The 25,558-nt window shown below is 54.6% G+C and overlaps 2 protein-coding genes across 2 annotated transcripts in view; both read left to right on the plus strand.

The window, feature by feature from the left end:
* Window positions 1–25,558, plus strand: part of KLF13 (KLF transcription factor 13) — a 43,031-nt gene that overhangs the window by 9,542 nt on the left and 7,931 nt on the right. The gene's annotated exons all lie outside the window — the stretch shown is intronic.
* LOC105603125 (ATP synthase subunit ATP5MJ, mitochondrial) lies at window positions 20,589–22,380 on the plus strand. Its single transcript, XM_027957137.3, is given in 2 exon segments — window positions 20,589–20,778; window positions 20,780–22,380. Coding segments are annotated over 2 exon segments (183 nt in total). The 5' UTR covers window positions 20,589–20,625; the 3' UTR covers window positions 20,810–22,380.

Genomic DNA, 25,558 nt, shown 5'->3' on the forward strand with positions numbered 1-25,558 from the left:
CTTCCTACTTCAGGCCACTCTGGTTTGCCCACTGGTCGTGGGTGATCCTCTCCCACTGGGGGTGAGCACGGTGGGGCAGGTAGGTGGGCCTCAGGCAGATCTCCATCCATCACTGAGGTCTCGCCCAGTTCCCATTCTGGAAGGACTTCCCCATGTTTGTTCATCAGTTGTCATTTTTGTCCCCGAGGACAGGGAGTGTAGGGTCAGGAGGACCACTCAAGACTCCCGCTTCTGCAGCCCTGGGTGCTCAGGGCTGTTACTCAGGTTTCCTTGTCTTTTCTAGAGAACCCCTTTGGGCCGCTTGCCTGAAAATCCTGTGGCCTTTGAGATTCCCTGGCAGCCCAGTGGTTATGGCTGTGCACTTCCACTAGAGGGGTTGCAGGTTCAATCCCAGATCAGGGAACTAAGATCCTACAAGCTTCACGGAGCAGCTAAAAAATAAAAAGTAATAACGTTGCCTCGTTGTTTGGCCTAAGGCACCAGGGTATTCCCTGGGATAGTCTGAGGGACTTTGCAGGATGCCATCTTTTATGATCATGAAATGTCGTTCAGTGTTTCCTCTGAGCCCTCTTCTGGGTGGGGCCTGAGCATTCACTGCACAGGCATCATGCTGTTGTGTTGGTGATAGCTGTTGTGTTGGTGATAGCTGTTGTGTTGGTGATCGAGGTGGTTGCCCTGAGTTACCATCAGGCCTCTGGGGTTTGCAGGAAATTCAGCCTTGTCTTCTTTGTTGTTGTTCAGTTGCTAAGTCATGTTTTACTCTCTGCGACCCCATGGACTGCAGCACACCAGGCTTCCCTGTCCTACACCATCTCCCAGAGTTTGCTTAAACTCATGTTCATTGAATTGATGATTCCATCCAGCCGTCTCATCCTCTCATCCCCTTCTCCTTCTGCCTTCAGTCTTTCCCAGCATCAGGGTCGCTCTTCGCATCAGGTGGCCGAAGTATTGGAGCTTCAGCTTTCAGCATCAGTCCTTCCAGTGAATATTCAGGGTTGATTTCTTTGATAGGCTTTCCTTCCTGAACACTGGACTGGGTGTTACCTGCTCTCATCCTGCTTTGGACAGGTGGCATCAGCCTTCAGTTCACTCAATTGAGCCTTTGAGAACCATCAGTATTGATCTCCCTTCCCCTGATCATCTCCCTAACTTGTGAGCCAGTTGTTTTAACTTCTTCCATGTTCAGCTTCTCCCATCATGTGTTCAGCTCTGCGCAGGGCCTTGGGAGATAGACACTGACACGCATGTGTGCACGTGCTGTGCATGCTTATGTGTGTGAATGTGGCCAGCCTCCTGCCAAAGCTCAGGGCAGTTGTTTCTCTGGAAGGAGGCCTGTCAGGAGGCCTCTGGCCAGGTGGCTCCAGCTGCAGCAGGTGTGTCACCACGCCCAGCATCACCCTGCAGGAGCCTGGGGAAGGCACAGTGTGTCCAGAGTGGCTGCAGGGGCAGCAGGGATCCTGGAGCCGTGCTGGAGGGTATGACTCCCTGGGTGCCAGTAGGTCACTTGTTCTGGGCTGTTCTGCCCTGATCTGGGCTGGCAGCCTGGTATGGGGTCTGGTTGTGGCTGACCTGAGCTAAGCAGCAAGTCCAACCTGGTCCTCACATTTCCTCCTTTTTCTCCTCCCTTTCCTTCACCTCCTCCTTCCTTTCCTCTCCCCCAACCTGGGATCTACGCATACTGCCAAGCTGTCCTGAAGGGTTTCCAGTCCTGGGCAGAGGCGGTGGGTGCCCTGGGGAGCAGGCCCAGGATGCTGGAGAAGCCCTTCCTTTGTGCTGTGGCCTGGCTCAGCCTGGGAGAGTGGTAGAGGGCTGGGGTGGGGCTGTAGCTTCCTCTTCAGTCTTCTGGGCCCCTGGGGACACCCAGGCGGCCTTTCCTATGAGGTGTTGGAGGTGGCAGCCTAGCTGTTCCCAGTCAATGGTCAGCATCCTCCTACACAGTGGAGGGAGAGGTAAACACTGGGTTGCCTTGGCAACTGGCTGAGCCAGGGCTCAGAGTGCTTGTGGTGAGAGAAGCTCTCATTGTCTCAAGTTTCTGGGATGAGCTTCTGTTTTGATTTTTTTTTTTCCTTTAATTAGCTGGAGTGACTAAGATACCAAGATGCCTGACCTGGTTCCTAGAATTTCTTAATAAACATTTATATTCCTTTTATAGGAGGCATGTTTCTTTCCATGATTCATAGGCTTTTTGTTTTAAACTGTGGAGAGGCCCTGGCATGGCTGGGGAAGGGGCAGAGGGTGCGATGGCAGGGTCCTGGCCCGCGAGTGCTTACTTCAGCACCGCCCAAGGACTGTGTTGACTTTGAGGTTGATGAAGCTCTCTGGAGAGATTTGGGGAGATACCTCTCTCATCTCAGGGTGTTCAGAGCCCCAAAACATGCATCCAGAAGTCTGTCTAAGCCCAAACAGTGCCTTTCCCCCCACCCCCCAGATGCCAGACTCTCCTGGGAGGCCAAGATAGGAGCTTGTGTACATCTTGATACAAGGTGTACTTTGGTGTTTGCTCTTAAACCTTGCTGCTCTCAGAGGTGGCTGGGCTGGGTATCCCTGGATTCGACAGGGTCTAGCCAGGAGGGGGCACCTCGCTGGGTGACACCCAGTGACAGGCTATCCTACAGGCCTCTCCCTTTACCTGGCACTGCCCTGCTCCATCCGCCCCCACTGAGGAGGTGCCAGGTGAGTCTGCAAGGAAGCTGACCTTGTTGGTTTTATCATGCATAGAGCAGACCCACATGGCCATCTACAGAGTTGGGCCAGGCCTGTGTCTTTGTAGTGGGTATGTAGGCCTCTTGGCTCCCTTCCCTCAGCACAAGACAGGGCTGCCTTGTGGGCCCCCCACCCCTGGTTTTCCTGAATGAGAAGCAGCTCCCTGAGGAGGCGGCTGTTGGGGTTGCAGGGACAGTGTGTTGGGGGTCCTGCCATCTGTAAGTCCTGACCATCTGGGCTGTGGACTTGGAGCCATGTTGTTGCTGTATCTCTGGTCCCAGCCCCACATAAGCTTGACTGCACATGCCCTGTGTCTTAGTAACCTCAGTCAAGAGCCTCTCAATGCTTTGTTTTCATCAGAGGAAGGGCTTTTTGTCTGATTATGTGCTGTTATTTTAACGGACGCAAAGTGCGGTATGGTGTTGGCCTGGGAGGGAGAACAGATGGAGCCTGGCTCCACGTTCTCAACTGGGCAGCAGGTTGGGCCGTGAGAGCAGCCCTGAGAGCATGCACAAGGCATGTGGTGTTGGGAGTATGTGTGTGTCTGTGAGTTTGTGTGTGTCTGCAAGTGTGTGTACTAGTGCGTGTGTGTCTATGAGTGTCTACTAGTGTGTGTGTGTCTACAAGTGCATTTGTGTCCACGAGTGCATGTGTCTGTACATGTGTGTGTGTGTGTCTACCCCATGAGAGCAGGATTCCCCCCACTGTTGCTTTGCTCTTGGGCACCTGAATTAACAGACATTTTTGCTGACTTCTCTTTTGGGGAGAAACAGATGACTTAGAATGACTTTTTGAAGTAGGTTCCAGCTCGTGCATCAGGGCCTCCCAGAACCACCCCGGGGCTCATTATGTGGGTGAGCTGTGTCCCAACCTCAGCTCAGGTCTGTCAAGGGCCCCTCCATCCATTTTCTCTACCGCAGAAAGGCGGTAGAGATCCTATTGCTATGGAGATGCGCTGCCCAGAGTCTGTGCTCAGGCTGGGGAGTGGCACCCTCAGAGGTGAGCCTCACTGGTTACTGGTTACCAGGCACTCAGCCCTGACCACACACTGTAAGACAGGAGCTGCCGAACTGGAGACTTGAGGTAGAAGCCCAGGCCCCTGTCCCCAGAGCAGCTCTGAACATGCCCAGGCCAGGGGTAGGAGCAGGGGTGGCATCCTCCACCTCCTCACCACTGGGTATCACTGGTCTTGACCATCTCATGGTGATGAGCAGCAGTGCCAGTCCTGCCAGGGCACTCCACCTGGATGGATGGGCCCTCTGGGTGGGGCTTCCAGAAGCAGGCCATGTTGGGAGAGAGGCTCACCTCGGGGAGGCCCCTTTGTAAACTGCAGCCTCTTCAGTCGGAAGGACAGAGGTCTCGTTGGCAGTGTCTGTGGCCCCTTCAGGTGAGGGGCTCTGTCCCCATGGCCAGGGGAGCGCCCTTAGGACCATGGGCTTCCTGAGCCCTGGGTCTGAGCAGCACCCGGGGTGTTTTCCAGGGTGACTGTTCTCATGGACTCCGGGCCATCTAGGGATTTTCTCCACTTTCTTCTCTCTCTTTTGGGGCTGCAGTTCTCTGTTTGCAGATTCGAGAGTTGTGTCCTAGAGGGAAGTGTGGGAGCCTTGTTGAGGCCAGCTCATCAGCTGCGGAACCACAGTTCTGTCCTTCTCCTCGAGGCTCTCACCCTTGCATCAGTGCATTTGGCATCGAGGTGCTTCCTGTGCAGTCTGAGGGGCCACGTGGAAGGAGCACCTCTGTGCTGAGTGACACCTGGGCAGCTGTGTGGCCTTCCTTCCTCTGTCCTGCATCTGGTTGTTTCAGGGGACATTTGTGGGCATCCAGGTGGGGCAGGGGCTGTTCCATGGGGTCGCTGGACAGAGGAGGACGCTGAGTGACCAGGGCGTCGGTGTGTGAGGTCTCCGAGCCAGATGCCTCCAGCAGCCCTGTACCTGCTCAGCCCTGCCCCTGTCTCCACCCTCGGGATGCTCACCTGCTTGGAGATGGTGAGGAGGCCAAGTGGGGTCCAGCCTTCTGCGGGGCGCACAATGGGACGCTCCTTGCGTCAGCAGCACCCTGGGCCACAGTGATGCCAACTAGGTTTCTTGTGTTAGGGTACAATTTCTCAGCACAGGAAATGACTGAGAACTGTTTACTGCTCACACAGTCCAGAGCTTTTGGGAGCTGGTCAGCTGGGTCCTGGGACACACTCTGGTTTGCAGGCTCAGATGGTGGCCCTGTGAACCCCATGGAGGATGGAGTCTTGCAAACCCTGGGTCAGGTGGCCAGAGGGCACCTTGTCTCCCAGGCCGGGCCTGCTGTCTCCTGGTCCCAGTTCCTGAATCACTTGGGGACGGGGGAGGTGTCTGCTTCCCCGTCTCACTGGAGGCTGGAGTCATTCATCCCTGGGGGGGGCGGGGCGGGGGGGGCCAGCCCACTGTGGCCTGGATGAAGTGATGCCTGGAGCCTATCACTTCTGTCCGGAGGCTGGTCTCACTCCCTCCCTCCTCTGCATACGGGACCAGACTGTGCTGACCTCTGGTCCCCACTCTCACACCTGCGGCAGGGCTGGGGGGTCAGCAAAATGGTCTCCTGAGCATCTTCATCACCACCCTCACCCCTGTTATCAGGCCAGGGTCAAAACGTGTCCCTGAGTCGAGCCAGGGGTGCCGGGGCGCTGGGAACTGACAACAGCCGGGTGCTCGGCTGTTGGGGTAGCCTACCCCTGCCCCGCCGATATGGGCCTAGCTTGTGGGGAGTCACCCCGCACTCGGGGGCCTAGGCTGAGAGACTTGTTTCCAGAGGTCGGCAGGGAGAGCTCAGGGAGGCCTGGAATGTCCTTCCAACCCTCCCTGGGGCCAAACCCGGTCATCACAGGATCTGTCCTAAGACTGTGGAGAATGAATTCTGGTTCAGAGGTTTATGGATTTTTTTTCCCCTAAAAGCAGTAGAACCTTTCTGTCAACAATATTTCAGTGGATTACAGGACAGAAAAGAGCCTGAAGGACGGCTGGCAGGGCAGGGGTTGGGGTGGTGAGGGCGCTGTGGCCAGGAGCGCTCCGCACCCCTGGAGGACAGTGCCAGCCTCCCCAAGGCTGGGCAGGCTCCTGCCCCCACACGGCGGCGGGCACCAAATGACAGGCTCCAACACCCGAGGCCATGATTGGGGTGCACTGATCCTTGGGGCCAGCCCGGGGACTGGGGCCTGTGGTCTTGGGAAGATGCTTCTGTGCTGGGGATCTGCGTCCTCCCAGGCCTTCACAGACTTGGCTAGGGTGATGGGTCTGGAGGAGGCAGCACTGAGAACCTAACCACACTGAGGAGCAGAGTGGGCCGGCCAGGAGTCATGTGAGGTGCCACGTCCTCGGGCAGTGGGGTCCTAGCCACACTGTAGCCAAGATCAAGGCACCAGGGCTGAAGCTAGGGGCTGGACCCGAGTGTAAAGCCACATGTGTGGGGTTGCCCCACAGGACGGTGCCAGGGCCGGGGGGTCTTTGCTGTCCTGAGTGCCTTGAAGGCCCCGGCTCTCACTGGTGAGGGAGGCCTGCACCTCCCCCAACTTTCTCTCTCCTGGACTGTGGGGCCCTGTGCAGATGTGTGGTGACGGGACCCTTGGGAGTGAAAGGAGGCACTGGGGAGGGAGAGGAGCGGATGGAGTCTGGAAAGTGGGGAAGCTGAGTGGGGCTGATGTCCCTGCTGGGCAGCACCTGCCTGCCTGAGGGTGTCACCGCCACGAGGCCACACTGAGACCCCGGGCGGGGGTGGGTTGGTGCCTCCCGTCACGAACACCGCTGACCTGGGGCATCTGTGACAGGCACCGTGCTCAGTAGGTATGATAACTTGGAGGCTGAGAAACCTGCCAGGGAGGCATAGAGCTGGGGTTTGGTGTCTCCCTTCCCCAGTATCCCAGGCACCCCCCTGGGGCTCCACTATTGGCACCAAGGCTCCTGGGGAGAAGGCTCCTGTGGCCCACCCTGGGAACCACCTGGGAGACCAAGGTCATGGGCACTGGCCCCTGTGCCTAGACCTTGCTGGGCTGACAGCGGTTTGGGAAGTGCACTTCCTGACGCTTGTGGGTGGAGAGAGGGGAAAGGCAGGTCTTTCCAAAGCTGTGAACCAGTTTCCAGTAAGGCGTGGGTAGGGGGATTGAGTTTGGACTGTGGGGGTGTGGGAGCAGAGAGGCACTGCCCCGTCTCTGGGGGGTAGTCCAGAGGCAAGTCTGGGCCAGAGGGCTGTTACCTTGGTGATGAGAGCCAGGCTCAGGGTGTGGGCATCCAGGAGCCAAGAAGAGGTGGTGGGAAGGGGGAGTCTTGTGGGGGTATTCATCAGCAGAGTGGATGGGGGCCCTGAGGGAAGGGGTTGGTGACTCTGGAGGCCAGGGAAGGAAAAAGGAAAAGTGCGTGTCACCGATGCCCTTCGTGTCCGCCAGGGCTGCATGCATACCCCTCCCCTCCAAGGGTATCTTTGAAAGAATGCACAGGAGGAGGGAAGGCTCTGGCAGCTTCTTCCTGCTCTTTCTGGGTGCCCCTCATCTATTTCTGAACACAGGACCCGAACCCTAGGTTTCCTGCTGATGGAGGAAAGTGGAAAATGCACAGGACGTGGCGGGATGTCAGGCTACCCACGGAAGAGTCCGGTCTAGAGAAGAGACAAGGACACGATGAACATATACGGGAGCAGCCGGCAGCCCCTTCTGTCACTTCTGGCTTGGCTTTGTGCTCAAGTGCCAGCAGAGCCCAAGGTCTGGCTGTGTCAGCCCAGCCTGGTGCTCTCCGAGAAGAGGAGGGCCACGTGTGGCATGCGCACATGCATGTGCAGACACACGTTTTTATTGAAAATGATATTAACTGCAACCAATTTTGGAAAATTTAGAAAAACTCAAAAAAGAGATTATGTGACACCCAGTTTTACCTCTTCAGAGCAGTTGTCTGGCTCTGTCCTCACCTTTAGGTCTCTTCTCCAAAACTGGGGATGCTGGACAGCCAAGTGGAGAACTCCACAGCATCTCCCGGAAAGACGTGTCTTTTCAGATGACCCAGATCCACCATCCATGGACCTGAGGGCAGTTTCTGAGTCGGGTCCCATCGACAGTTGGAGAATGTGTGCTCCACCCATTTATGACTTGCTGGTAGTGCTCTGGGACCGGGTCAGATGTGTTCCTGTTTCTTGTAAGAAGTAGGTTTACTGGAAACTGTGATTTTAGCGCATTGCACTTGTTTTTATTTCTGATTATAAAAGCCAAGTGTGTTCATGAAAGAGAATTTAGGAAATGGAAAAGCATTAAAAGAAAAAGAGGAAAAGCAGTAACTTTAATCCCACCTCCCACGAGACACTGTGTTAACACGTCTGCCTGTATCTATTTTAACATGAAATGTGGGATCATCCCACACAGTCATTTTACGTTTGGCCCTTTCCCACTGTGACATTCTGTGGTGGTCACATCTCCAAAGTGCCAGCAGGCCCCTGGACCTGGCTTCTCATGGTTGCCCTGCGCATCCTCGTCTGTTCGTCCCTGGTGTCCTTAATAGGCTCTGGGTTGGGGCCTGTGATACCTCCAGTGACTTGCTTTCCTGGAAACCTGTGACTGACTGTCACCCATGGTGGGCTTGTCCTGGTTATCACCCTGGGAGCAAGCACAGGAATGCTCACTTAGGGGCAGATTGCCTTCTAGAAAGAAGGAATTAGTGATACTACCAGTGATGCATGGGAGTACCAGCCCAGCACCCTGGCAGGAAGAAGGGTGCTCTTAAATGTCCAAGGTCTTCACAGTGAGCTGAGCTGGCTGGTAGGGAAGGCCTCAGACTTGCTCTTTACCCCAGGCCCCTCAGACTGCTCTGCTGTACCTCTGGGCCCTCAGGGCTAGAGGGCGTGAGGCCTCGGATGCCGAGATCTCCTGGCCCTGGGAAGCGGCCACGGAAGCTGTGTTCATCATTGGCTCAGGCCACACCCACAGCTCTCCATCTCTTCTCAACATTGGTCTCCACAGGAGACCCTCCACCTGGACTCCAGTTCCAGTCCTCAAATTGCCCGGGCTCCCTGCTCTGTACACATGGACCTGGTGGCCCGGGTGGCGGCCAGCCGAGCCCTGGTCAGAGTTTCTGGAGATGTAAATGGCACTGAGGTCAGTGCTGGGCGACTGTGGGTCTAGGCCAGCCTGGCTAGGTGTGGGCCAGCGCTCGCCCTGTGGCGGCTTCGAGGACTGAAATGTGCACACGTGTGGTGGTGGAGTCACTTGCGGTGCCTCAAGCTCATGGCCCTGGGCTGGCCCTGGGGAAGGGCCTCCAGCAGCTGCTCTGACTTGGGAATGGGCACCCCATCCTTGGGGCCACAGCCACCCCATGGCCTCTGTGTTCCAGGCCAAGCCGAGCACCCTTAGGAGCAAACGGGGGCTTTGTTTCCCCCTTCCCAGGAGCACTGAGTGTGACCTCTAGGGGAGCAGAGCTCCCTGACCGCCAGGCAGCAACAAGACCTGGCCCCCTCCCTTCTCTGTCTGCAGCCACTGTGCAGCCAGCCCCTCTCAGGGCAGTCAGGAGTCACAGCGCCCACCTCCCAGCCATGCCTGTGTGCTCAGGGCCTCTGCCCGCCCAACCGTGTGACCCAGCATGTCACAGACCCTTGGGCCTGGTTTCCTGGTGTGTCACCGCCACTCCCCATGGAACCAGGGCAGGGGCTCGTAGGCCTGGCTTCAGGGCACAGTCACGGGGGTTTATACCAGCCCTCCCTGGAGCAGAAGTCAGCGAGGCTAGTGCCAGGGAGGCCGTCCCTGCAGCCGTGGGAGAGAAGGCCAGCTCGCAGGGCAGCAGCAGCAGGAAGTCCCCGTGGGCGGGAGGAGGGGAGCCCCAGGAGGGGCCAGGCTGGTCCCTGCCATCTGGCCGCCCACCCCCGGGTGCCCCCTGTCTGGCTGGTCCCAGCAGGGCTTGGGTGGCGTCCAGATTTATTTTCATTTTCAATTCCCTTTATTGCTCAAACCACCTCAGGGCCACAGAAAACAAACTGTTATCCTCAGCCGACCTCAGTTCCCTGGCCTCAATTGTTTGCCATTTGCTAATTTTAGCTTCTGATCATTTCCACCCTCATCCTCCCCCCAAAGGGAGACACACACCAAGAATAGCGCCTAGAAGGGGGGCGGTGTCTGCGGCCAGAGTTCCCACAGCCATCTGGCCACAAGCGGGGGTGGCTGGGGTCTGCAGCAGGACCCCCAGGTCCTCTTGGTGGGGATCCTGCACCCACAGGGCTTGGATGTGAGGAAGAGGAGGACTCTTCTGAGTCTGTTTCTCCTTTTAAACAGAAACCAGGCTCTTTCTGGGAAGTCCCCCTCCCCCATGGCCCGACCTGGCTCTTGGACCCTTGGAGACAGCAACTCCATAGCACTCCCCAAAGCACTCCCCATTTCCGGGCTGAGGGGACTCGCACAGTCCAGGGGCCTATGTGGCGCTTGGCAGGGAAGGCTCAGCCCCCGCCCCAGCGCCAGGGCTCCTGCCCAGCCTACAGGCCGCCACCCTGGCCTCCATAGGGCGGACCTGGAGCCGCTAACCAAAGCCCAAGCCTAGGGTGCGGCAAGTGGGCTGCAGGCATTGGAGGAGGGACGAGGTCCAGTGAGCAGGTTGGCCTCTGAGCCGGGCCTGCTGGAGGAGAGAGCAGAGCCTTCAGCCCTTGATTCTCTGCAGGGTCTCCAGGTGCCCCTAACATATCAGGGTCCCGATTTGGAGACCAGAGTCTGGCGTGTCTTGGCCTAGAGTAGTGTTCAGTAAGATGGAATAAAGACACAGAAGCCGAAAGCCCCCATCCTCCGGTGGCCGCAGAGCTGGGGAGTGGGGAACCCCCCACACCGCACCCATTGACAGAGCTGCGTGAGGGGAGCAAGCAGCTCCCAAGACAAGCACACTGTCAGAGCTGCTCTGGACACAGAGTTTTACAGAAATCAGGAGCAATGACTGAAACAGCCTAGAGCTCGTGGGGTGATGCAGGCTGGTGGGGATATTCTATGGTGGGGTGGGGCAGGCACCGCGTCCACCCACCTGGTGCCCTCCATGGCTTTTGCAGACGGGTGATGAGGCTAGTACAGCAACTCTCCGAGGAAAAGGCTGGGCTGCCAAGAATGCTGGACCTGTCCCTCCAGTATTATCAGAGTCACTCGGGAGGGGTGGTGGCAGCGGGCAGGACCCAAGGCCCACATCCACGTTCTGGCTATGACCCATCCAAAGGCAGCCATGTGGCCTCTTTGGTGGTGACCACTTTGCCCCCTGCCCAGTCGCAGTTTGGGGTGTTATCCCACTCACCTTCAGAGGTGCTCAGGAGTAAGAGATGCTGCAGGCATCCCAGGTGTTGCTCACATTTCTTTCTTTTCCTGAGAACTAAAAGTTGCCCTTCTGCCTGGTTTTCTCAGCGCTGATATTACTGCTTCGAACCCTTGCCCCCAGCCACATGGCCCCCCACACAGGGTGGGACATGCAGCCTGTCCTCTAGGGGACTCCTCTCCAGCTCCTTGAGGCCCTGGACTGGTGGTGCTGCTGTCCTGGGACCTGCCGCCATCTAGGCCCTGTTTCTTGGAGCCTCTGCTCCTCAGTGGAGCCTAGAAAGGCACAGGAAGCTGTTTCTGGAGACTCGTGTATCTGCAGTGTTTTGCTCCTGGCCTCGCACCTGAGTCCTCTGGGCTGGATGTCTGGTCCTGGGTCTCCTAGTCAGCTTGGAGTTCGGGGGGCCTTGCTTTGCAGTCTTGAGCCTTTGCTGTGGTTGCTGGCAAGGCTGCGGCCACTCAACTCCTGGCACCTGACACGCTCCCCTGTCCTTGGAACTGTGGGTGTGGTTTCTGTCAGGGGTCTCTATGGGGGTGGTGCACCTGGTTCACCCTCCTCCCCACCGCCCCCCCAGTAGGCTCTGTTCCTGAACTTGGCCTCACTCTTGCCCACCCTGGGTGACAACCCACCCATTTGTCCTCCTGCTCTCTGGGCTCCGTACCTGGATCCTTTCATTTTCTTACCTTTGCCCTCTCGTCATCCATTTTCTCATTTTTTGCTGTTTCTCTGTGGTGCTGTCTCCATGTTTTCTGACAACTCTGAGACTGGATTTTAATCTCTGCCATATCCCCGTATTGTGTGTCTTTGCTTTCAGACTCAGTTTCTGGGTCCCTTCTCTTTAAGGAGCATCCTGTTTTTGCTTCATAGATGTCGTATCTTACCTCTGAGCACCAGTGACAGCTCTGGGAGTTGCTTCTTCTCACCTCTGCATCCCCCAGGCTGCCTTTTTCCTCTGGCCTGCCACGCACATCAGAGGCTCTTCTCATGTGTCTGGTGGCCAGTGGTGATTCTGCCCAGAGGCTGGGAGCTGCCTGGGGGTGTACCTGCCACACCACTGGGCAGGACAACCCCTTCATCTCACAGGTGCCACTGCTGCCTTGGGCCATAATGTCCAGCTGGTCAGCTAGGGCCCTCCTTTTACTCTTGTCCAGAGATGTTATCCAGGAGGGACAGCTAGAGCCCCAGCCAGAAGTCTTCTCAGGGTGCACAAGGAGGCAGTCATTCAGGAAGAGGAGAGTGCTGTCCCTGAGGCCAGTGATGGTATAACCCTGGTGGTCCTCCAGCACTGGAACCCACATTGTGGGTGGGGAGGACTCGGTCCATGTAGGGAGGACATGGTCCAGGCAAGTATGAAAGGCAGAGTGCATATACCCCCCTCTATCATGAAAATGCACCCAGTGGTTTATCTAGAACTCAGTCACCAGAAATCAGCCCTGAATATTCATTGGAAGGACTGATGCTGAAGCTGAAGCTCCAATACTTTGGCCACATGATGCAAGCAGCCAACTCACTGGAAAAGACCCTGATGCTAGGAAAGATTGAGGGCAGGAGGAGAAGGAGGTGACAGAAAATGAGATGGTTGGATGGCATAACTAACTCAATGGACATGAGTTTGAGCAAACTCAGGGAGATAGTGAAGGACAGGGAAGCCTGGCCTGCTGCAGTCGATGGGGTCGCAAAGAGTTGGACATGACTTAGTGACTGAACAACTACAACAAACTGGGCAGAATCAGTTCCCAAAGCCCATTGTAGCTGCAAGGGAGTCAGGCTGGAAGCATTTTCCCCTGGTGCATTGTTGCTGCAGAAGCGAAAGTTATGTCATCTAGAGAAAAGAAGACCCAGATAGCAGGTGCTGGGATATTGGGCACTTGGCTGTTTCTGCCACAGTCACCACTGGGCAGTTCCTGCACATTCATCCTTGGAATGGGCAAGCATTCAGCAGGGAAGTATCTGGCTGGCAAAGGTAGCCACTGTGTGAGCCAGTCCTCCTGACACATCTGAGGAACCTTGGAAATCTCTCACTTTCACCAGCATTTACTTTATTCCTCAACAAGTGGGGCTGTATTAACCCTTCGCACTATCTAAGAAGTACTGACTGACTTCTCAGAAATAAGCCAGGTAGCCTGGATGAGAGGGGAATTTGGGGGTGAGAATGGATACATGTATATGTATGGCTGAGTCCCTTTGCTGTCCACCTGAAACTATCATAACGTTGTTAATCGCCATAGTCTAACCCAGAATAAAAAGTTAGAAGTCACTGCTGTCATGATCCCACAATGTGACTGTAGTTTTCTGTAATTCACTGTCTAACTACTATAGTAGTCAGCTCTCCTGGGCTTCTCTCAACTGGGACAGGTTCCCAGACTTCCCTTGTTTTCCTTGACCTTGACCATTGTGAGGGGTGGTGGCCAGGGATTGTGTCGAATGTCTCTCAGTTTGCATTTGTCTGATATTTTCCTTGGAGTGAGACTGGGTTTATGGCTTTGGGGGAAAAACACCATAGAGGAGGAGTGCTCTTCTGTGCTCAGTCACTCATGTCTGACTGTTTGCAACCCCATGTACTATAGCCCACCAAGCTCAGACTCTGTCCAAGGGATTTCCCAGGCAAGAATACCGGAGTGGGCTGTCGTTTCCTAGAAGGGTTCTTCTAATCACTTTATATTGGTAGGAGAGCGACAGCTGGTATGTACTTTGTTACTCAAACATTCCAGCCTTGGCCAGGGCCAGGTCAGGTTGGCTTCTGGGTCCCTTGCCCCTGTCATGCTGACTTCCGTGCACTTCTTCACTGTCTGGCATTACAAGCTGCTTCTGGCTCATCTTGTATGTTTATCACTCCAGTCCCAGAGTGAGCCATGTCTCCAAGGATCCCCATTTATGTTTGTTGTAAAGTGGTATTTAGAGACCAAGATCTAGGTGCCATGGGTGTTCCTTGTTCCTGGGGGTGTCACTGCTTCTTGCTCTTCCTGGTGGACAGAGCCAGGATGTGTCCTCGCCCACAGTCTTCACTCACTTAGCTCTCTGTGTGAACACAGGACTGAGCATGAGTTCACACCATCTCAGATTTGGGGGTATCCCTCCCCCATCTCCCAGGAAGGACTCACTGCCTCCCCTGGTCTGGAGGCGGTTGCCTCTCTGACAGCAAGACCCAGGCTCCCTCCCCCTGCCTTGCATCCACCTGTTTGTTCAGCCCTGGAGCACATGTGAAGCACTTTGGGATGGTCTGCCCTGGATTCTCCTCTAAGAGACTGGAGCTCTGTTGAAGTGCGGCCTCCTTCCTCGTCCCTGTCTCCCCACCCACCCAGACACCATGTGTTTGTTAATATGGCTGGTGTCTATTGTCCCAGCCAGCCCCCATCCTGGGATCTCCAGCCTTCTCTCCAGGCTAAACATTTACAAACATTCCAGTACATTCTTGTTGAAGTCCAGTCTATAGGTTTTGGCAAAGCAGAGAGTCTATAGCCACCCTCCCAGTACCAGGCAGAAAAGTCCCATCGCCCTAAAAATTCCGCTCTGTGGTCGGCCACAGCCCTCCAACCCCTGGTACATTTTCTGTCCTTACAGTTTTGCCTTTGGTGGAATGTCATATGAGTAATCATACAATGTATAGACTTAGGGGTCTAGCTTCTTCTTCGTAGCAAGCTGCATTTCAGCTGCATCCACTTAACCAGTAGTTCCTTCTGTTTTGTGACTGAATTGTGCTCCACTGTGTGGATGCAGCTTATGTTAACCCCCTCACCCACTGAAAGTGCTGACTGCCAGTGTTGGCTGATGGTGAATTCCCTTGATGAATGCCTAGGAGTGGGACTGCTGCCTTGTCTAGTGAGTCTATGTTTAACTTCTTAAGAAACTTCCCAGCCATCTTGTAAAATGACCATCCCACGTTGCATTGTCACCAGTAGCAAACAAGTTTCAGCTGCTCCACCAGCAGGGTCAGCTTTTTTGGATTTTAGCTGCTCTCATTTGTGTATGGGCTTCCCAGGTGGGGCTAGTGGTAAAGAACCTACCTACCAATGCAGGAGACATAAGAGATGCGGGAAGATCCCCTGGAGAAGGGTATGGCAACCCACTCCAGTATTCTTGCGTGGAGAATCACCATGGACAGAGGAGCCTGGAGGGCTACAGACCATAGGGGTTGCAAAGAGTAGGACACGACTGAACACACACACTTGTGTAGGGAGCCATCCTCTTGTTTTCCTTTGGTTTCCTTGATGACAGATGATATGGAGTACTTTTCACATAGCATTTGCCATTTGTGCATCTTTGATAGTTGAGTTTGGGTCTCTCATCAGTATTATTATACAATCAAGTGTTCACTTATTGTTGAGATTTTAACATTCTTTATATATTTTGGATATGAGTTCCCTTTACTTACTTTTTATTTACTTTCAGGGGGTGCACTGGGTCTTCATTGCTGCGAGTGGGTTTTCTCTAGTTGCAGCAAGCGGAAGCTTCTTTTGTTGTGGAGCACAGGCTATAGGCACACGGGCTCAGCAGTAGTGACTCACCAGCTTAGTTGCACCACAGCATGTGGGATCTTCCTGGACCCAGGATTGAGCACGTGTCCCCTGTATCGGCAGGCAGACTCTTAACCACTGGACTACCAGGGAAGCCTCAGTCCCACTTTACTTTTGATTAGCCTTACATGAAGAATATTTTTATCAAGTGAGTAAAGCTGGGTCTTTACTTGTGGATCCTAAACACATGTCCTCACCTTTCTGGGATGTTTGAGAAGATCTCCAATGAAACTGACTGAAATGTGATTCCTGGGCTCGGGCTGGGGTGCCACCAATCACAGACTCCCAGACAGGCTGTTGACGGCACACTGCTCCTAAGGCGGGAGGATTCTCCTTCTGAGACGGCAGGGAGAGGGCTGGGCCTTGACGGAGCTGCTCCCCTCAGCTCAGGGAAGACACTGGTGGGTTCCCTTTGGAGGCAGTTAGTGACATGACCACCAGAACGGAGAGGAAAGAGATGGAATCATCTGTTCTTGGGGTTCAGCTCACATGAGTTGTTCATGGCATTACGTCCCCTGGAGGAGATCCCCTGTGTGGAGCAGGCTGGGCTCTGGAAGCATTTGGGGGAGCGGGGGAGGTGACACACCTCACCCAGCCTGCCCCTTCAGGAAAAGTACAGGGATGTGAGTCGAGTATGTGTGTGACACACAGAGATGGACTCAAGCCCTTGTCTGGAGTGGCTGCTGGCTGCCTGCTGGTAGGAACCATTGGTATTTTATTCTCGCTGTTAGAAAGGGGACCTTGGGTACAGAAATTTTCAAATGTGTTTTGTAACCCTTAGCAAAAGCAGGAAAAAGACTTTTCTGAAATGCCTGGTGTGTAGTCCTTCTGACCTTCACAGGCATGTGCACCCACGTGTGTCGGTGAGTACTACTCCCTCGGCAGAGGCCTGGGTGCTGGCTTCCACAGAGACAGGCCCAAGTCTGAAATATCTGTTAAGTTTGTTGACCCCCCATGGTTCAGTGGGTTAAGAATCTGCCTGCAATACAGGAAATGCAGAAGACCTGGGTTGGATCCCTGGGTCAGGAAGATCCCCTGGAGGAGGAAATGGCAACCCACTCCAGTATTCTAGCCTGGAGAATTTCATGGACAGAGGAGCCTGGCTGGCTACAGTCCATAGAGTGGCAAAGAGTCAGACACGACTGAGCGGCTGAGCATACACACACGTAGATAAGTGTAAATGTGTGTGTACATCACCATTGTGTTGCATTCTGACTGTAGAAAGCAGTGTAGCTGAAAACCGTAGTGATGGCAGGATGAGGTCACCCCAGATAGCAGTGGGTCCTCCATGCAGTGACAGCTCTGGGGCATGTACGTCTTCCCCCTGCACAGGACAGTGGGGCTTGACTGCTCGGGTCTGTGTTCCTGGTTAGCCAGTGGGGACAGAAGTGTTTGAGTTGATCCCTGTCTAGGGAGGGTCCAGAGAGATAACTGGGCTGGCTCCATACCTACCCACCCCACCCAACACATGAATCCTGGCTGTGGTGACCTTGGGGGGTGACTCCAAGGAGCGCCACCTTGGGGCAGCTTTCACTGGCCATCCTCAGCGTCAGTCCCTTGCCAAGCCATAGAGGAAGGGGGCACCCCAGCCCAAGGCTTCTGAGGACACTGCCGGGAGTGGGGGCTGCAGAGTGGCTTCTGCTCTCCTTCCTGGCCCAGGTCCCTTGGAAACCTGCTCCAGGATGGGCCAGAGAAAGGCAGAGGGCCAGGCAGGGTGTGCGGAGAAGGGCCAACCTTTCTCCCTGGATCTGGTAGGCTCCCAGGAGGGCACTTCTCCCCAGACAGCATGTATATCTTCAGGAAGGGAGAAGACCAGGAGAGTTGGGGGGGCGGGCAACGGGTGGCCTCCCACTCCGTGTGTGCAGCCTGATGTGCTGACTAGCACCCAGGCTTGCGGCAGGGCAATGCCCCTGAATTCCTGCTATGGCTTCTGCTCCAGCAAACAGAATCGGGTGTAACTACCCCATGTGACCGAGGCTGGCCAGACACTGGCAAGTCCGGTGACCTGGGCTCCTTCCTGAGCATCTTGGGTAGGTCCTCTGAGTCTCCTAACTGTCGTAGCAGAAGTAGGTCAGTGACAGGATTTTTTTTTTTGCATCTGCTCCCTCAAAAACCAAAAGCATTTTCAGATGATAGTAAAATGGCTTACTTGTTTTTATTCTGATTTACTTGTTTTATGAAGTCAGCTCTGAAAAGTCCACCGTTTGGCTCTGTTCTGTTCGAGCCTCGTGACTGTTTTTCTCTAAGGGAAACGGCCTACTTCTTGTCCCTGGAATAGGCTGGCTGTAGGCACCAGGCCTGGAGGCATAGCCCAGGCTCAGGTTTTGAGGGTGCAGCTTCTGGGCGCTCAGGCCTTGCAGACAGACAGGCCAGCCTCTCAGGGAAGAGAGCAGCCTGACTCCTTCCACATGGTGGGTGCCAACAGGGACGCCCTTGCCCAGGATTGGGGGTCTGCCGGCCCTATCCTGAGGAGCCAAAGGGGAGCTTTGTGGCTCTGTGGGAAAGGTGGTTGTGCTGGGTCAGGTGTGGCTCCCCAGGCTGTCTGGATGATGGGCGGTGGCTTCCAGGGTTCCTCTTCTGCTGTCACCCCGGATGTTAGTGGCCAGGGTCAGCATGGGCGGCTGGCCATAGCCAAGCCTGGTCCATGGTGGGGAGGGAGGCAATCCTGACATGCCATCCCCTCCTGTGAGTTGGGTGAGGCCATTCTGACATTTGACCTCAGGCCCCATTTTACAGATGGTTCATCCTGACCCTCCACCTGCCTCTTGGGGTGGGTGCGGTCCTGAATGGTGTACCGACGCCCATGCACCTTAGGGACTGGTTCTCTGCCTGCGAGGCCCACTTAGGAGGCACACGGGGAGGAACCTGAGGGCTGAGGGCTGGGGGAGGGGACACAGGAAGAGGAAGTAGGGCCAGAGTGCTTGCATAGCCTCTGCCTGAGAGAAGGGTGTGGTGTGCCCCGCCCCCTGGGGCCCTGGTGGGTAGTGTGGGGCCCCAGGTTGGCTCATCTGTATCAAGGAGCAGTCTGGTCCCCGTGGGAGTCTCCGAGGACTTCTCTGCAGCTACTGCTGACCGTTGTCACCCCAAGGTCTCCCCCACCTCAGAGGTTTTTCCATTGCTATTCCTGCTCACCCATCCCGCACACGCCTTGCCCTCATCCTGTCTTTTTTGGTCCAAGAGGAAAACCTTTCCCAGGAGCCTGCACAGGACACCCAGTCCCTCCCTCTTTCCTGCCCTGGCAAAGGACTCCCATTCTCCTGCCTTGAACTTGGGGTTTTCATCCTGGCAGTGGGATGAACTCTCCTGGGTTGCAAGAGGAGGATGGGTGGCAGCTGGTGTCTGCCCCATCCACCCAGGCTCATGCTAAATGGTCAGCTGTGGGAGAGTGGACAGAGCGACTTCTATGGCAGGAACCTGGGGGGCCTCCAGGCATGATTACAACCCCGGGTCTGCTGCTGTTGGAATGCGTCTCTGCTGTCTTTTAAGCCATACCAGGTCTGTCACACTGTTTATCAGGGAGAGTTCTCCATCCAGCCGGGCTGTGGAGTCTGGGTGGAGTCCCAGTCCTGCCCTGGGAACTTGTAGAAAGGTAGAATTTGTGGCTGCCATTTCTGAGTTTGCTACGGATTTCTGTTTTTATTTTTAGGTAAACACGCCGGATGTTTCAAAATCCAGGGCATTTAAGTCCCTTTCCAAGGAAAGTTCTCCGAGTCCTTGCCCTCCAGGCGCCCAGCTTTCTGCCCCCACAGAATGCTGGTCCTGCATCTTCAGGTGCCCACCCAGAGCATCTGAGATCCAGGCAGACCTACACGCACGTGAAACTTGGCCTCCAGACTGAGTGTCCTGCTTGGGAGCTTGCTTTTCTCACTCAGTGCCATCCCCCAGAGATTTCCATCTCAGTTCAGAAAGAACCCATTCAGCTCCTTCTTCATAGGAGTCTGTGGTGTGAGGGTCTGTTAAGTGTATGTAACAAAGCCTAGAAGAGCATGAGTTGTTTTGAGGCATTCGCCACACTGCATGAGCAAGTTCACATCCCATTTTGTAGGTGTGCGGGTGTAGTCTGCAGGATAGTTCCCCCAAGTTGCATTGTGAGTTCAAAGGATACACAGGTCTGTCATTTGAGTAGTCATTGCCAGGCTGTCCTCTGCAGAGCTGGTGGCAGTATGTACTTCTATCAATAAAGAGTGGGCGTGCCAGCTCCCACCATCTCAGCACCCTGATAGGTAAGAAGGGGAGTGTCTGGGGTTTCGCTTGTATCTGTCTCCTGATGGGCAGTATTGAGCATCTTTTTGGATGATCAGATCGAGTCATTGTACCTCCTGTTGATGAACTGTCAGTTAGTGCCCTCCTCATTTTTCTATTGGGTGTTATGTTTTCCTTTTAATTTCTGTCATCTCTTCCAGTATTGGAAATTAGTCCTTTGTAACAAGAGCTGCAGATACATTTTTCTCAGTTACTTATTTTTTGCCTTTCCTTGTGACTTTGTTTATGGAGATGTATTTTATACTTTTGTAGTCAAATTTATCTGTCTTTTCATTTATGGCATTTAAATTTTGATTCATAGAAAGAACTTCTAGCATTTAAAAGGAATGTTCTCTCATGTTTTCCCCTAAAACATCTGTGGTTTTACTTTTCCCATTTAAATCTTTGACCCTTTCAGAGTTTATCCTGGTTTAAGGTATGAAGCAAGAGGTAATTGTTACTTAGTTAATCTGAGTAAGACATTTTTGGACCCTATCCCTTGAACCCTGCCTTAGATGTCATTTTCTGCTCCATAATTTCCATGGTCCTAGAATCTGGTCCAGGCATTTCTGCTGTGCTCTACTGCCAGTCAGCAGCCTGTACAACGAATGGCATGGTAGATGTGGTGGTCATTCCCCCCACTTCAATATTATTTTTCAGAGGTTTTTTTGTTTTTGTTTTTCTATTTCTATTTTTCTACATGAATTTTAGGACCAAGTTACCCTATTCCAAAACAAAGCAAGGCAAACAACAACCCAGAATGCCTACTTTAAAAGTACACCTGCATCGGGAGTTCCTTGGGAGTCTAGTGGTTAAGAATCCACTGTCCAGACCTTTCCGAGTCTGCAGTTCTGAGTTGGGGCTTCCTGAGCCTCTGGTCCTTGGCCGAGATGCTTCAGAGTCTTATTAAGAAAGTTTGGATACCCATGAAACCCTACTATACCCAAGTTTACCAGGAGATTTGGGTAGGAACGGGGTTGATGGTCTATATTGTTTATAAAATCAGGAGTGCTGATAAAAGAAGTAAAGCCTTGAAAGCTTCCCAGCCCTGCGCCAACTCATGGTCATCATTAACCAGCTTTCTGTGGACAGGACATCGCCCTGGCTGTGCTCTGGGAACGTGGGACCCCGTGTTGACGTGCCGTGGTGCCATTGCCCTCGGTCCTGAATAAACATACCTGTGAGACCACCCCCCCCCCAAAAAAAAGAATCCACTCTCCAATGCAGGGGACACAGGTTTGATTCCTGGTCAGGGAACTAAGATCCCACATGCCAAGCCCTTGAGCTGCAGCTAAGACCCAACGCAGCCAAATACATATTTTTTAAAAATACACCTGCACCCACTGTACAAACATGGAGACACACGGGTCTGCAGAAGGCAGATTTGCTTAACTCGAGCCCCCAGGCTGTGTGTAGCAGTCTCCAGCCAGGTACCACCTCCCTTCATGTCCTGCCAGCCCTGGCATGTGCAAGAGTGCACAGGAGCGTGTGATGAGCCACATGCATGCACCACAGCATTGCTGAAGGAGAGCAGCACCCCAGGCAGGGCCAGGCAGTTTCGGCAGAAATGAGCACTGGCTGGTTGTCTAGCCAGGGACGCTCCCAGGAGCTCCGCCCGTAACCGCCTATCTTCTCAGAATACATGTGTGTTCTCACACTAAACCTTCACAGTTACTGTGAGATGCAGCCCAGACAAATGAGCAGGAGTGCAGGTGCTGGAGAGGCGCAGGCGCTGACCTCTGCAGGGGCAGCTTCCAGGCAGAAATCACTGCTTCTGCCTGCTGAGTCCCAGAGCAAGGGGGATCCCACCAGGTGGCAGTTCTCTCTCCTGGGCCTCACCTCCCTCACCTGTACATTGGTGGGTAAGAGCTTCCAGCCTGGACTCCCCAGGACACAGGCATCCAAGTGTCAGCTCCATGTGGGTTTGTAAGATACCAGCAGAGGAGCCGAATGGTCTCCTAAAGAAGACAGAAGTGAGCTCCCCCCTCAGAGAACAGGCCTTTCTGTTGACCCTGAGGCTGCCGGTCTGGCTTTCTTCGGAGGCTGGCAATTGATCGGCCCCAGTGGTCAGCCATCTGCCGAGATGCCCAGAGTGGGAGGGAAAGCAGGCCTCCCAGGAGTGAAGAACGTGGCCGTTTTGAGGTTAGGAACTGGAAGCGGACACATGCCGGAGACCACAGATTGGAGCGATCTATTGATGAATGACAGGCCGCTTGCTGGCAGCCAGTAACTGGAGCCTGGGAGCAGCTGTTTCTCTATGGAGGCCTCTGCCCCTGCCTCCCTTTGGCTGGACCAGCCCTGCCCCTCCCCCCATCATCCTCCACATACCCGCACAGATGCCGTGTGCTCACCGAGGTGTGCTCTTGTGGATCTAGGCACCCCTGGACCACCTGCTTTTCTGTCCCGGGGCCCCAGGTCAGACTTCTCTTCCCTTCTCCCTTCCCCAGGCTCCCCGAAGCTGGGGCCGGTAGAGCCCAGCACTCACTGCCCAGAAGGGGCCCTGGTCTGCAGGCGCGGCGCTGGTCCTGGCTCAGGGCACCACCACTGCCTCGACTGCCCACCAGGGGCTCACACACAGAAAAGAACCACGACGTAGTTGCTCTTGGAGCCAGCACCTCCCTCACTCTGTGGAGGCTGGCAAGTTTGGCCGAGGTAGGATGGGCCGAGTGAGGTCACGGGACGCACACGCCCTTGACGGAGGGCAAACGGGAGGCGGTCTCTGGACCCATCCGAGCTGAGCATGCGCACTAGTGAGCGCGGCTGCACCTGCGCAAGACGGGCCCCGGGGCGGGGCGCCGTTGCGGGGGTTGGGCGAGGAGAGCCCTGGGCTCCCGCCCGGCCTCTTGTGGCTTCTCAGAAAGAACACGCTGTCCCCGCCCAGGCCTGCGGCTTGGGCAAGAGTGTGGGACGCCCTGTTCCCTGATAAGATGAGGCAACCGCTTTCGGCTGCCTCGCAGGGCGCCAGGGAACATTTATGTAACCCCCGCCCTGCGTGCCCCTACCCCACCCCCACGACCCACTCACTGCGGGACCGTGTTCCCCGCAACTGCACACCGCCAGGCCCGGCCCCCCACCTCGTCCCCACACTACATCCCCAAGGATCAGCACCCGCAGGTCCTCAACCTGCCTCCACCGTTACCCTCGTCCCTCAGTCCTGGCTCCTTGGGGCCTAGCATTCACTGGCGGGTACCCACCCCTCTATCGTGGTAGGCCTCTACCCCAGTCCGTGGATCTCGAAGGCCCTTCACTATCACTCTGGCCCTCCTCCAGTTTACCTCTCTCCTCCCTGAGCATCCAGTCCCTTTGCTGTCCCTGCCTCTCTTCACAAGGTCTCTCGTCCTCCTGTCCTATGGCCCCCTCGGCCCACATACCTGCCGCCCTCCTGGCTTCTGAAGTTGGGGGTGGTGGGCAGAGAGGCTGCAGGAGACCTGGACTCCCTTCAGGGGTCTGGGGTCTGAGTCCTCTCTGCGCTGGGCCGAGCGCCCTCCGGTGGTAGCTCGCGGTACCGCTCCTGTGTCCTGATTACATCCTAGGAAGAGGCAGGTGCAGAACTTGAGCTTGGTTTCCTCTCGGCTTTACTTAGTGCATGGGTGGACCGTCCCCCTCCCCGGTCCGACCTGAGTCTGCTGGCCTCCCGCCCGACTCTGAGTACACCCCTCACATACACACACATTCAGTTCAGCCACCATGCCACCTGGGGCCAGTCTCCGGAGCCCCACCCTCCAGAGGTTTTCAAAGTGAGGCCCAGAGACACCTGCAGGTACTGCAGACCCTTCCAGGGAGCTGTAAGGTCAGAACTATTTTCATAACAGTAACATTATTTGTTCTTTATTCTCTCAAAAGAATACAGTGGAATATCCCAGAGGCTGTGTGATGTATGGTGACATCACCCCTCTGACAGCTACTGGAATGTGTGCTTGAGTTTAAATATTTTGTTTTAATTTCTGTGATAAATGTCGATGGACATAACCCGGGTGAACAAAAGCTCCCTCCCTGAGAGGGAAGCTCCCTCTCACCCTTCCTAAAAGGGTGAGCAGCGCTGTTGGGGAGGACTCCTGTCCGTGCTGCCTTTGCCCCACGCTTCTGGTCCACCTTCTGGGTGCCGCTTGAATGTCACCACTCAGAGGCCAGCTGAGCCAGACCCAGTGCCGCTCGAAGCCAGCATGAATCATAACTTCTGAATGGTTTATTTGTCTGTCTATGGACCGGCTTATTGGCCTCTGGGAACAGGCTGCTGGAGGAATAGAGAAGGGAGCAGGGAGAGCTGTGTCTGTGGGCATCACACCCACATCCCCAGGGCCAGGCATTATGTTTGTACTCCATCGTGCTGCTGATACCTGGGCAGGCTGAGGGCTACTGGCTGGCTGAGTGGTGATGCTGGACCCTCCCACCTGCTGCCACCAGGCTGCCAGGCACCAGCACTCTGTCCTGCTGAATGTCGCCCCTCCCTGCTGCCCTGGGATCATGAAACCCTCTCTAATTATATTCACCTAAGGAGCCTCTCCGAGTTGTAAGCAGAAGGACCCTGAAAAGGACAAGGTCCCAACGAGGACAGAGGGGCTTATTAGGAAGCAAGGCTGAGTGTGACTTTGGGTTGGTTCTGTGCCCCCAACCCCTGGCTCCTCCAAGCAGGCCCAAATCTGAGAAGACTAGTTGATAAAAATAATAGATAAAAGTGACAATAGCATCTCAGGAGTCATCACTGGGCATGTACCAAGCCCAGTGCCAAGGGCTGCTTGAGTTCAGTCCTGTAGAATCACCACCTCACTATGAAGATGGGGCACTGTGTTCATTTCCTGTGGCTGTTGTAACCAGTTACCACAAGCTGGTTAGCTTGAACACCCACAACAGAAGTGTGCTCTCTCATTGTGGAGGGCAGCAGTCTGAAATCAAGGTGTCAGCAGTGTCAGTTCTCTCCCCCAGTGTCTGGTGGCCACCCCAGATACCGAGTCCCTTGGCTTACGGGCCCATCATTCTTTGGAGTCCTTTTCCTTCTCTTCTGGTCTTTGTGATCTCTTCCCATGATCTGTACCTTATCGTATCTGGAAAGACATTTTTCCCAAAGAAGGTCACATTGCCATCTTCCAGGGGTAAGCACTTGGATATATTTTTGGTGGGGGCACTCTTTACTCCATGGCGGGCAGTGAGGGACTTGTCTGAGGCCTTAAGACAGTACATAGTGGAGAGAGGGGCCGAGCCTCACCTTGAGGCTCAGCACTGGTCATGTGAAGGACACCACCATATCCTGTGCTGGACCTTTCCAAGTACTTTATAACAACTGTGTGCTGTAATTCTGCTAGGATGGAATTTGATTTTTTTTTTAAGTTAAAAATGTTTTCATCATGTGGGATTTTAGTTCCCTGACCAGGGATCGAACCTGTGTTCCCTGCAGTGGAAGCACTGAGTCTTAACCATTAGATCACCAGGGAAGTCACCTCATTTGGCATTTTAGTTTACTTCTAATTTAGACAATTTTCTTGTATGCCTTCTCTTTTTCTTGGAGTTTCTAATTGCCTCTTTTTTCTTTTAACCAAAGAATACTATGTGCTTTCACTGCATCCTGAAATTCATTCAGCCTCTTAACTATACTCTCTGGTGTGTGGAACTCCCTTTCTTGTAAACTTCCTTATGTGATTCCTGGCCCACAGCTCCAGTGCCCCATCAGGTCTCTTCCTTCACTCCTGTCCGGAGATGACCCTTCATTGTTCACTCACTTCCCTGGCTTCTCCTTTTCTTCTTATTTTTGCTAGTGTGTGAGAGGTACTCGGGAGGATCTGTTGGTCTGTCATCTAGTGCGGCTTATAAGACGGCTGCTGTCTGTCC

Source organism: Ovis aries, chromosome 18, assembly GCF_016772045.2.
Source record: "Ovis aries strain OAR_USU_Benz2616 breed Rambouillet chromosome 18, ARS-UI_Ramb_v3.0, whole genome shotgun sequence".
In the NCBI taxonomy this organism is placed as follows: domain Eukaryota; kingdom Metazoa; phylum Chordata; class Mammalia; order Artiodactyla; family Bovidae; genus Ovis; species Ovis aries.